Genomic DNA, 12,020 nt, shown 5'->3' with positions numbered 1-12,020 from the left:
GCGCCTGCGCGCGGCCGGCGGCGGCACGTGAGGGTGTTGTGGGCACGTGATCCCCCGCGCGCGGCCCGGGCCCCGCCCCCTCGTTGCCCCTCCCACCCCGGCGCGGCCCCGCCCCCACCGTGCGCGAGCGCGGGCACGCGGCGCGGCCTGGCCCGGCCGCCCGGTGCCGCCGCCTCCCGCCCCGCCCCGCCCCGCGCCGCCGCCGCCGCCGCCGCCGCCGCCCCGCCGGCCATGAGGCCCCGCCGGCGCCCCAGCGCGGCCCCGCGTCGCGGCTGCTGAGCCCCCGCCCGCCCCGCCGCCACCATCGCCCTCCCCGCCCGCGCGGGGACCCCCCCTCGGCTCCCCTCCCTCCTCACAGCCGCCGCCATGTTGGGCCGGGAGCCGCAGCGGGGCCGCCACTGAGCCCCGGGAGCCTGCGAGGAGGAGGCGGAGGAGGAGGCGGAGGAGGAGCCCCGGCCCGGCCGCCCCGCAGAGCCCAGCGCCGGCCGCAGCCATGGCGGAGCAGACCTACTCCTGGTGAGCGCGGGACCGAGGCCGCGGCGGGGGCCGGGCCGGGCCGAACGGGGCCGGGCGGGGAGGGGGTCCCGGGCGGGGCGGGGGGCGCCGGCGGCGGAGGCTGCGGGGGGGCCGGGCATCGAGCACCCAGCGGCGGAGGGGCTGCGGGCTGAGGGCTCAGCGCGGCGGAGGAGGAGGGATTAGGGGCGAGGGAGGAGGGACGGGGCGGCCGCGCTGCGCGGATCCCCCCGCCGGCAGCGGGACGGCAGCGCTGGAGCCCCGGCGGGTCTGACACCCGCTGTCCCGGGGAGCTCCGTGTGAGCCGAGCTCTGCGATCCGCCGGGCCCGGGCAGGGGCAGCACCTCGGTGAGGCTGAGAGGCTGCAGGTCACCTCTGCCCACGGCGAGATCGGGGCCAGCGCAGGCTGGTGAGTCGGGGTGTGTGTGTGTGTGTGTTTGCACCTGGTGACAATGGGCTCGGGCTGTGTACAGGAAATAGAACGAGGAGGAAGAGACCAGTTCCTGTGGGAAGACATGAAGTGTAGCAAATGAGAGGGCATTTTTTTTCAATGTCCTGACACTGTCTTGGGCCTAGCTGGCACTGGATCAGAGAGACGGGGTGCAGCTTCTTCGTATAATTCTTGGTTTTTTGTGCTGTCATGGATAACGACCAGAATATCTCAAATAATTTACCTGTGTATCAGCTCTATTGACCTGACCACTGCAGCAGTTTGTGATACTCACCCTGCATTTTAAATCTAGTGATATCATCCAGATATCACTGGATTGTTTCTTAGATTTGTGGGAAAAAAAAGGAGTTCAGTCACAGCTTTTGACCTTGGTGTGTGCTGTATGTGGAGAAGTAATACTCCTATCTGAATGATCCTGGAAATCTTTCCCATTACTTTTTCAAAACTTGCAACCCAATGGAGATTTCTGTTCTGCCACATGTTGAGACTTTGGCAAACCCCTTCTTCTCTCTTCTGTCACTTCTCTGTCAAGAACCAATATTTGCACTGGTCTTCTGCCTTTTAGATGATGTTATTTTGTGTCACAAGCCCAATTCAGGCAGTGGTGTGCTCTGCTTTAAAACAGCAGCAAAAAGACAACTCTTCTGACTTACAGGATTGACTGAGTGTTGTTATGGTAAATGAATGTGGTTACAGATTTAGGCAGTTTAATGTAGTTCAATTAAATATGTCTAGTGAACTGTTGTCAGTGTGTTTTAATCGCAGAATGAAATTATAGATGCATAACTACCCTGGAATTTTCAACTTTCTTTAAAGAAGTCAATGGAAGGAAATGTCAGTTGTATGTTATTTTGATCGTGAACTCCTTTGCTTTTCTGAATGAGAGTCTTTGCCATGGTAATAATCTAAAGGGAAAGTTTTTAACAGAGGCTGGGGGGAGGATTTACTCTTCTTTAGGTTGCATATTATAGGGGAATGAAGTTGGGATTTAAGTTGTTCCTCACTGTTTCCCAGGTGGGTCTCAAGAGTGGAAGTTCTTTCTTACAGTACTGAGGTTGTAACAGAACAAGGACGTGAGGCTCAAAACACTGTGATTTTGTGTCTCTATTCACTCATGTCCTCATGTATTTGAGGTTTCTGTCACTTTGCATTGGGAGCTATGGACAGAGAGAAAATCCAGTTCCAGACTCAGGAGTGCTGCTCTCTTCCCTGTGGATGTTTCATTACTTACACTTCGAGCAACAGTCTTGCCGTGGTTTATTTTTAATTACGGTAATGCAGCTCTGCATAAAATTGGCCAGTGCTTTAGTGCTTTTAGGAAAAATGTGCCTTTTGTGACCTGAGTGGTGCAGCAGAGTTGTGCCCAGGAGTGAGCAGGTGTCCAGTTTGGAAGTTGGCCGATCCCGTCCTGTCCGTGTGCCAGACCTGGGCCTTTCTCTGTGTTGCGAAGGTGGCTCTCCAAGCACAGGTGTGTTCGTGGTGCAGTGTCCAGCTGCTCTGCACACACCTCATTTCATATCTGAAAATACAGAATTTGGCATGAAGAAAAATCCTTTCACACCTCTGTCTTTGCATGGATGTAAATTGGTTCCTGGCCACAGTAGTGCTTCCCTTTTGTCCAGGCATGTAAGGCTTGATTACTCCTTTCTGTGCATAACTCTCAACATGTGTTGTTGAATCATTGGAGCTTCATAAAATGATAAAGGTTTATTGTGGGTTTGACTGTTTTTAAAAAATTGTCTCAGTTGTGTTAGAAATACCTTGAAAAAATGGACTTGCCAGCTGTAATTACTGGGCATTGGCAAACACACAAAATGGGGCTTTTCTCAGTGACTGACATCTCGTTAATTGTGTTGTTTTGAAGAGATGAGAACTAATTCTCATTTTTCTGTATTTATTGTTTCGTTAAATATAAATCTGAGATTTTAAGGTAGGTTTATATTTTTCTTTTAATTACCAAGTGGAACTGATTGCAATTACTTTCTTTTATTAAGATATTTTAAGAAGAAAACCTACACTTTTCCCCCATCTCTTTCATAGTTTTAAATACAGTTTGTCACTGTTCTTGTAAGTTATTTCTTCCAACAACTTCTTTTTTTCTTCAGTAATGCCCACACCTATAACCATATGTAGTTTTATTTGGTTGGTTTTGAATGTCTTAAATAGTCTTGCTGAACCAGTATTTCAGATAGAGGTGTGTTATCTTTGAAAGGAGTCTCTACTGAGAATTTTGCGGGAGAAAATGAATACTGTCATCCTGGAAAAACTAATTTTAATGTGAAATGTGGGATAAGTGCCAGATGGAAATGCTCTTTCAAAGGGTGTGCACTTTTTTTTTTTTTTAAAATGCTTGTCAGTAGTGAGTAGAGAAACTTTCTTTGTCAAGTTCCTGCAGCAATGGAAGGAAGGGAGAGCTGTGTCTGATCCTGCTGTTGCTCAGATCCACAAGCGCTGCTGCATCAGAAAGGTGTTCATGATTTTCTGCATTAAATGGGAGCTGAAATTAATTCCCTACCAGTGGAATGGACTGTGAGAGGAAAGAGGTTGTGGAATACCCATTTTCCCCTCGCTTCCTGTCTGTATTCCAGCAAGGAAATGGGACTGGGTAGTGACAAAAGTTCCTGTGGCAGCAGAGGGGGGAATAAATATGGGAAGAGCTGTTTGCCCATCACCGATGTATACTGATGTGTGTAAGAGAGCAACAAATACCAAGAAATTTATCTTCAGGCACTGAGCTTTTGGAAGTGTTACAGCAGATGAGCAGCAGGACTTGGATTGTTACTTTGTGAAATACTTGGTCTTTCCTCAATTTCTAGCACTTTGTGGTGAAATTTTTGTGCTGGAGCCTATGGAGAGGGCACAGCAGTGTTCATATCTTGTTTATCTTCAGTCAGTAGGTGTTCAGTGTTTTTCAAGGCCTGATGTAACACCCCCTCCCTTTTTACTGTTGCCCAGTCTGGCAATAGAGATTGCTTTGTTCTTTTTTTGCCCTTTGAATGCACAAAAGATTTTCACAGCTTCCTTCATTTGTGAAGAGGGAAGGAGAAGGAGATTTCTACACCAAAACTGAATGCATTTTTATTATTTCCTTTTCCAGAGTGTTGTCTAAGAGCAATATGGATTGCAGCGTGTGCGTGCCCTGTCAGGGTGATGATTAGGAGATGGACTGGGAGGGTGAGCTAAGAAAAAAAAGGAAGGCACTGTATTGAGTCACTGATCTTAAAAACAACTGAACTCCCTCTTAAATGTTATAATCAGTACAGTGATTCTTGTATTACCCATCAAATGTTTCATGAGTGAAATGGTGATATATTTAGAAGCTCCTCTACGTAATGCAAAGGGCGTGGAAATTAAATCTAATGATGTGTCAGAGTAATCAATAAAACTACTGGGTTTTGGAATAAGTGTAAATGTACAATGCTGTCTTTGCTCCTGGGAGAATTCAAATCAGTTGCTGTTAGAAGTCTTGCTGGATTCAGAGGTCTGAGAATTTGCTTTCATTGCAATTAGGCATTTAACATGCTGCTGTCATGAATTAAAATGCAGTCTCTTCCAGAAGACCGAGGTGGTGCTTTTAAGTCTTAGTTGGCTGGATTAGATGTGTATGTGGGAGGGCAGGGAGTAAGAGGAACTACAGCTTGTTGACAGAACTTGTCAAGCACTAGTGAAATAATTTTTTGCATTCAAGATTTTTTACTTGTTTGTTCAGTTTAGGTTGGGCCACCTTTACTGACTACTGAAGGTGTTTTGAGGATGGGAGGCAGTTTACAACAGAAAACAAATCATTCACCTGGCTTTTAAAATACTGCACTTCATAGGCAACAGATTGCAAAGCACACAGATGAGATTCTGTTGTGCTGCTGTCAAAAATCTGTCATGAAATCTTGGCATACAAACATGGGGTTTGGCCTTTAATCTCCCATTTTTCAGGAACTGAAATTACGGCCACATTCCATTTTAACGATTGTTAGGAGCCTCCTGAGAACAAGGATGTCATTGTATGAATGTGCCTGAGTGTCTGGCATCAGAAAAGTGACTTAAACCTGGGTAAATTTGCGAGTATCACGTTTGTGGTTCGTGTTTGTCTTTCAGTACCGGTCTCACTTGAGTTGTTTGTTATCCTCCCCGGAGCTTTTGCTGTCTCAGGCTGTGTGTGCTGCAGACGGGGCACTGTCTACAGCACTGGGCTGGAAGACAAATAAAGCAAAGAGCATGGGATTAGGTGGAGTTTACTACTTGAATGTACATGTGTATAATGACTCTGATTAACAGAAGGGAAAAAAAAATCTCTCTTCAGTGCAAAGCCTGTATTTACTAATACATTAATAATTCTTTAAGAAAAACGTTAAAGCGAAGAACATAAATCAACGTTCTCTTGGTGCTGGTGTGCAGTACCTATTTTGATTAAGATTTGTGTCAGTTCTGCCTTCAGCCTTTTCGGGGTACTGTGGCAGCAGAAGTTAATGGTTCCTTGCTTTTTACCCAGTGATTGGAGCACTTGGTCAGGATGTAGGAGATCAGTTCCATTCCCCGGGGTTTCCGGCCTTGCATCTCTCACCTTCCAGGGGAGTGTTCTCATCACCAAACTATGTGTTGTTCAGAGGGTGAGCTTTGTGTATCCATTTCAATCTGTTTTACTTCATATAGGATACTGTAAATATTTGCTGGGCCAGGAAGCAGGCAAGCCTTTGTGCCCGGGATTGGCAGGGACCTGGATTCCACTTCCTGCCTCCATAAAAACTGTGGGAGCCTGAGGGGTCTGTGAGTCTGTGTATTCTGTGGGGGTAGTTCAGGCTGCTTTTCTGGAGATGGAAGGTTGAATTTCCACAAACAGAAGATGATCAGTGTGTGATTTCCTGTGTCACAGGTAATTGAGCTGTTAGGTGTGTGGATCTGCCATTGTTCTTGTGGTTTGTGTGAGGTTTGATGGACCTGAGAGTACCTCCTTCTTCTCCTGGAGGGTAAGATCCAATAAAGAAATGGCAATTTTGTGCAGTTTGGGATTTTGGTATGAGTTAAACAACCTGGTGCTGTTGGAATTTGAGGGGTTGTGTGGGGACCACCAGACAAATTAATTGAGGATATGAAGTTCTTCTGAGATAAGTTGTGTTTTGGTGAATACCACAATTTTTGACTCTAGATTCAGTTGTTGAAAGCTCTGTCAATAATCATTTGTCACTGAAGCACAATGCCAAAAAATGGATATTTATGAAACCTTCCTACAAGAAGTACTTTGAAATATGTGTCATGCTTTTTAAAATGCAGTGATTTTGATTTCCTAAAATTTGAAAGAAGAGCAGAACAGACTCTGGTCTTCTTTAGTATCTCAGCTATTTTATTTCATTATTTGGATAGTGTGATGTGTCAACACCTGTGGCATAGGGGCCACTGTCTTTATTGCCCTTTGACAGTTTATGATGACTCTAAGCACTGTAATACACTCTAAAACCAAATAATTGACAAAAGTAATTTAGTCAAACAGTGTGATTTAATTCTGGTGTCATGAGTAAAGTTTCCAGGAAGAACCAAGGCTGAAATTGGTAGAAAAAACTAATTGTGCACATTTTCTTTTTGGTGCTGCATTGCTTTAGTGTCAGTGATTAGAATTATAATTTGAAACAGTTCAGCCGGTGATGGGTGTTGAGTGGAGTGAAGCACGAGCTGGCAGGATCCAGGCAATCAGACCCACTGTGAAAGGTGATGATTTAATAAGATTAATGGAGCATATGTGTCATTGCAACACTTGCTGATCCCCTTTCTCTCTAATTCTTCCAAGGATGCTAATGGTGATGATTGCTCCTTCTACATCTTTTGGTGTCTGTGCCTGAAATACTCTGCTCTGCCAGACCAGGGTTCTCCCTTCTTTTCCATCCCAACAGGAACTCGGCTCTCAGGATACATTAAGTGCCTCTCTGTCCCCTGGATCCCCCATGATGACATTGTCCCAGAGCTCATTAATTGCGTGGCTGTGGTGCTGTCATCTTCAGTATTAGATTCTGTTGAGTATTTCTTTTCAGGGCCAGATCTGAGCCTCAGGTCCCAGATTCCCTTGGAGAGCCTCCATATCTGTGTGTCACATTAAGTGGTATCATATAGACAGGGCAGTCAGAAAGAATGTTCTGGATTTTTGGAAGGATACTGTGTAACTGATAACTAACCAATTAAACCAGAACATTGTTAAATATCCTACAGCAACAAGGATTCAGAATAATAAATCCATGAAATGAGAGTGTCCTTGCACTCACTTGTGTTGGGTGCAAGGATTAAGTGTTTTTTTTTTCTTTCAGAATGTCAGAAAGGTGGTTCTTTTAAATCATCCCAGCCAGTGTCCTGAAGTAGAGGAGAATGCACTCAGAAAATTATTCTGTACTGCACGATGTTGTGTTTAAGATACCTCCGTTTTTACTGAAGTTGCCCATGTGGAAGCTGGAGAGATAAAATCGTGTCTCTCAGTTTATATATGGCAGCGCTTTCCCTGCCCAGTGCAATCCGAAAGGAAAATGACCCTGTTTGACTCTCATTTCTTCTCTCCTTCCTTCTGTGTCTCTCAGGTCTGGCTGCTTTCCCTTTACTTCCTGTAGCTGGTTCATAGACTTTTGACCCAGGAAAGTCTTTTCCCATGCAGTGGGCCTGTGGCTGAAGGCTGTGAAATGATTCCCTTCCATTTTTATGCCACAGCCTCGTTCCTACAGGAGCCTCCACAACAGAGGGGGAAGCAGGAGGAGTCGCAGGGAGTTCCACCCTCTGTTCACACACACAGTCTTTAACTTTAGGCATGAGCTGGCAAGCTCACCTGCAGGAATAGGCTCAAATCCAGATTGATCTTCAGTTCATCTGCTAAAAGAAAAAAAAAGAGTTCTGTGCAGCATTAACTACTGGCTTTTAAAGCCCAGCACCCTCCAGTCCTCTTAGTTCTACCCAGACTGTGCTTCTGGGCTGGCCACTTTCTGTCTCAAGAGTCCAACTGCTTTGTTCCTGTGAACGCTGCTGGGTTTGGACAGAAGCGTCTCCAAAAAGTCCTTTTGTTCATCACATAACTAGACAGAAGATAACTTCTAGTAAATTTGCAATGATACATAATTTTAAGTATATTTCAAGTCTTTCAGAAGTTTCCAGAGATCAATAACAATGTTAAGAATTGGGAGTGTTTCACTGAATCACGGAAGTCTGGGAACTCTGCTTACAGCATTTTCTCATGTCAGTAGTACTGTAAATAGAGCAAAACCACTGCAGACATGGATTCATGGGGCAGTGTGGGTTCAGGTGGTACAAAAAAATCAAGTGATCTCAGCATGCAGATTGGTGCACCTTTCTGTACAGCAGTGATGCACAGACAGTTTTGCAGGGGGTTCTCTGCATGGGTTAAGCAAGTAGCAAATGTATATCTACAGGATTTATTTTAATTTCAGTAATCACTTGGAATAATAAGTTCAGCTTACTCCACTTGTGATACACAGCTTGAACAAGAACCAGAATTACAAAATGTTTGAGCTCTGCAGGGCAGAGGTGAACTCAACAGCTGAATTACAGCTCTGCTCAGTGTTACTTTTGGTGTCTGTGGCTCTTGGCCATCTGACATCCCTTCTTCTGTTGGCTAGGTTTAAAACTTGATTTAAATTTAGTTGGAAGTTTTTGCAGTGGGTAGAAATTCAACAATGAATTCTGGATAATCATTGTAATTAGGATCAACCAGCTGTTGGTACAGATACATTGAATGTATAAGACCAAGGCTCAGTGATAAGTTGTTCTACAAAGGCACGTTTTTACTGGTGTGAATGTACTACTTTCAAGGTTACAGTTGTGATTTATCTCAGCATCATCTGTGTCAGACCCATTTGGCAAGATAAAATAGGTGTAGGTGACTTTGACTTATTTAGTCAATGGGAAGTCCCTTTTCCAGGGGAGTGTTAGCTAAAGGTGAGGTTGGTGAAATAGCAGGTGGCAAAGGGAGCAAACAGAGCTGGATGATATGGATTTCTGTAGCCTGTACTGCACACTGGTGAGGTGAGGTGTGTCTGTCTTGCTTTCTAGGTTTGATGGCACAAGGTCATTCTGGTCCAGTTTAGAAGTTCAGATTGATGGTCTGTGTGCTGGAGGAAAGATTATCTGCTCTCTGAACTCTCCTTGAGGTGGCTGATCCTGTACCTTCACTGGAATAGCTGCTCCAAGAAGTTACCACAAAGGGCTAAAAGCTCTCATGGGGAACATTATGATCTCTGCAGGGTTTTGAAGATGAAGAGTAGAATCTAATTAAGCTTTATGTTGAAAATAGTTTAAAGAGTGCTTTTTTATTCCTCATGAAAAAAGAAACTTTAAAGCTAAATAGCAAAGAGCTGGGCTTTTTTTTTTTTTTAATTTTCTGCTAACTTGACTGCTTCTAAAGCAGATGCAGCTGTAAGCATTTACAGATGGTACAGAACAGAAAGAACCTCTTTATCATACTTAAGTACCTTAGAAGAACCCCGATGTTAGTTTTCCAGCTCGCTACCTTTCTCTTTATTTTTTTATGTTTTTGCAGATGGAACATAAAAAAGAGCTACCTTAAAGCTAAATCAAAAGATGAAAAAAGTCTGTCATAAACCAGAAATACTTCTCTGCAGGGGGGCTTTACTGGAAAAAGTTTCTTAAAATTCCCAAAGCGCCCTCTCTAAAGAATGTTCCTACTTCTTGTTGTCACAGAGCTTTTTAGCTATTTGGGCAAGAGTTTGTTGAAAACAGTGTCCATCTGTTCTGCTGTCTGTTTTTTGCTCCTGGACCTGGCCCAGCTGCCCTAAGGCTGATGCTCAGGTGTGTTAAAGGTCTGTGTTTCCCTTGCACAGGTTGTAAGGACAGATGAGGCCCTGCCAGTCTGATCTCCTGCATGTGCTTTGTTCATCTGGGAAGTGACCACGTTTGGTGCTGTCAAGACATTTTTTTTTCTGAGTTTGCCCTCTCTTAGTTGGAGGTGGCAAAAGCAGGGAGCCTGTTTGGATGGTCTGTATTGTGTTTTTGTGCCAGCTGAATCCCCTGTTCACGTGGTGCAGTTGTGAGTAGTCGTGTTCATGTCAGGATCTCACCAGCCATCATCTGACAACATTAATTTGTCTTAATACAGGCCCGGCACGATGAAAGCTGCTTAAATCTGGCCAGACAGACTGGCTGCTCTATAGCTTTGACTCATCCAGGAATGCACTTTCAACGCTGTCACTGAAGATTCATAGTTACTGCTGATGGTGTTTAATCGTTCTTTTATGGAATTTTTACAGAATAGTGTTTAATTCTACCCAGGCACATCGTGATGGGGTTTATGATCCTGTACTGTGTGGGTGAATCAACTCATCAATAGCACCCAGAGCTGCTCTCTCTGGATGACAAGGTCATAGTGGCCAATTTGACTTTGGTTCTGGCTTGTTGATTGTAAGGCCTGATGGTTAAATGCTTTGATTAAACTGTTAGCTGTGAGTTTTATTTTTTGATCTGACTTCTGAATACATTGCTAAAAAGAGTTTGGATTTCTAAGCGTGTAATCAATAAATACCAATTTAAGTGTCAGAGGTATGAGGTGTGGTTTTGTTTTGGTTTTTTAAGTCAACAGTAGAGTCAGTATAGGTGAGATAACATCCTCTTTTCTGACTTCTGTGATAAAATTGAACAACCTTTTTCTTATTAGAGAGCTCACTATATTCTGATATCTTTAAAAAATTATTATAGAATATCAAGGTATTCCTTGTATTTGTAAGTTAAGTACAGGAATTGCTGTGGAAGTTAAACCTCAAAATATGAAAAAATATTTTTATATTGGGATGGAAAACTGTGTTTTGTCTAGGAATCAATGCAGCATTGAGATCAATATCCTCCTCACCTGAGAGGGCCCCAGAGTGTCTTTATACATTAAGTGTTGGGTGAGTGTTCATCCATAGGTTTGGGCAGCTGCATTTTTGAATCTGTGTAAACTGCGAAGTGATGATCCCTAGCTGCTGGGGAGATAGAGCCCTGGGTCTTTGCTAGGGTGTCTTCCTGGGACCTATTCTAGCATTTAATTTAATTCATTCTTCCCAGTAGTGCCTGCATATTAAGCTTTTCTGTAGCACTCATTGCCAAAAACGCCTGTATCTCCCAGATAAACCAGTTGTACGGTTCTAGTACAAGTACTCTTGCGCTTTCTCACTCTGAACCACTGTTTTTGCTTCAATTGTTACATTTCCTTTATAAGGAGACAGTGACTTACCAAGGAGGTGGGATTTGCAGCATGTTCTGCTATCAGAGTTCTGCTCTGCGTGAGCAGCTCTTTCACTTACAGAAAGAAACCTTATGAATGTGAATAAACCCTTCTTCTATTAGGCCTTCACTACAGTGAGTATTGTACTCCAGACAGTTACAACAGGGTTAGTGGAAGAATGTCTCTATTGCTGGGTGTAGGTGTGTTGGCAGTGACCAAGTCCAGAACTGGGCACAGACTTTGTGGTGGTCAGGGACAGTTCGCTCTCCCGGGGTGAAGCTTTGATTAGAACCTTGGGATGACCCTGCAAGACAAGGAGCAGGGCTACAGTGACAACCTGGAGATAAAGGATGGAGCTGGCCACAAGGGAAAGAAGTTAAGCAGGAATATGCACAGAATGTTTTTAGGTAATACTTTGAGAGGAGGTTAGGCCACTCAAGATGAACTCTCCAGTATAACCTATGTGTCCTGAGTGAAACTGTATACCTGGGAGAGGATCAACTACTCCTGGTTTTGGCTTCTAGATGAGATCAAATATAGCATCAAGCAGTGGTATTCCTCTGTGTGCTTGTTAGGAAACCTACTGTATTTTTTGTGTGTTCCTCTCTGTGTTGCTTCACATGGAGATACGGACTTCGGTCTGAATTTTTTTGATTTAGTCTGTCGCTGTCCTCTCTGCATCCCATAAGATTCCAGGTTTGTTAAGATTTATTGTCTTAAATATTTAAGTAGTTGTTTTGCACAGTGTGTTGTTTCCTGTCCAGGCAAAGCTGCCAGAATGATGACACATTTGTCTTCCAGTGCTTTACAATAAGATGTTCAAGGTGAAGTCGTTCACTGGGTCCTCAGAGGCGTCCC

The 12,020-nt window shown here is 44.4% G+C and overlaps 1 protein-coding gene across 2 annotated transcripts in view; it reads left to right on the top strand.

Annotated features, from left to right (window-relative positions):
• Positions 1 to 269: 269 nt before the first annotated feature.
• Positions 270 to 12,020, top strand: part of SPPL3 (signal peptide peptidase like 3) — a 54,638-nt gene continuing 42,887 nt past the window's right edge. Inside the window, exon 1 of one of the 2 annotated variants that reach the window (XM_027714308.2) lies at positions 270 to 516. In XM_027714308.2, coding sequence (XP_027570109.1) covers positions 494 to 516 — 23 coding nt within the window. In that variant the 5' untranslated portion in view covers positions 270 to 493. The remainder of the gene's footprint in view (positions 517 to 12,020) is intronic. The other variant, XM_027714309.2, reaches the window with a different exon arrangement.

This window comes from Pipra filicauda, unplaced genomic scaffold, assembly GCF_003945595.2.
Source record: "Pipra filicauda isolate LSUMZ 115617 unplaced genomic scaffold, ASM394559v2 scaffold33_size4404698_pilon, whole genome shotgun sequence".
NCBI classification, from domain to species: Eukaryota; Metazoa; Chordata; class Aves; order Passeriformes; family Pipridae; genus Pipra; species Pipra filicauda.
This window is presented reverse-complemented; position numbering and strand designations above follow the sequence as displayed.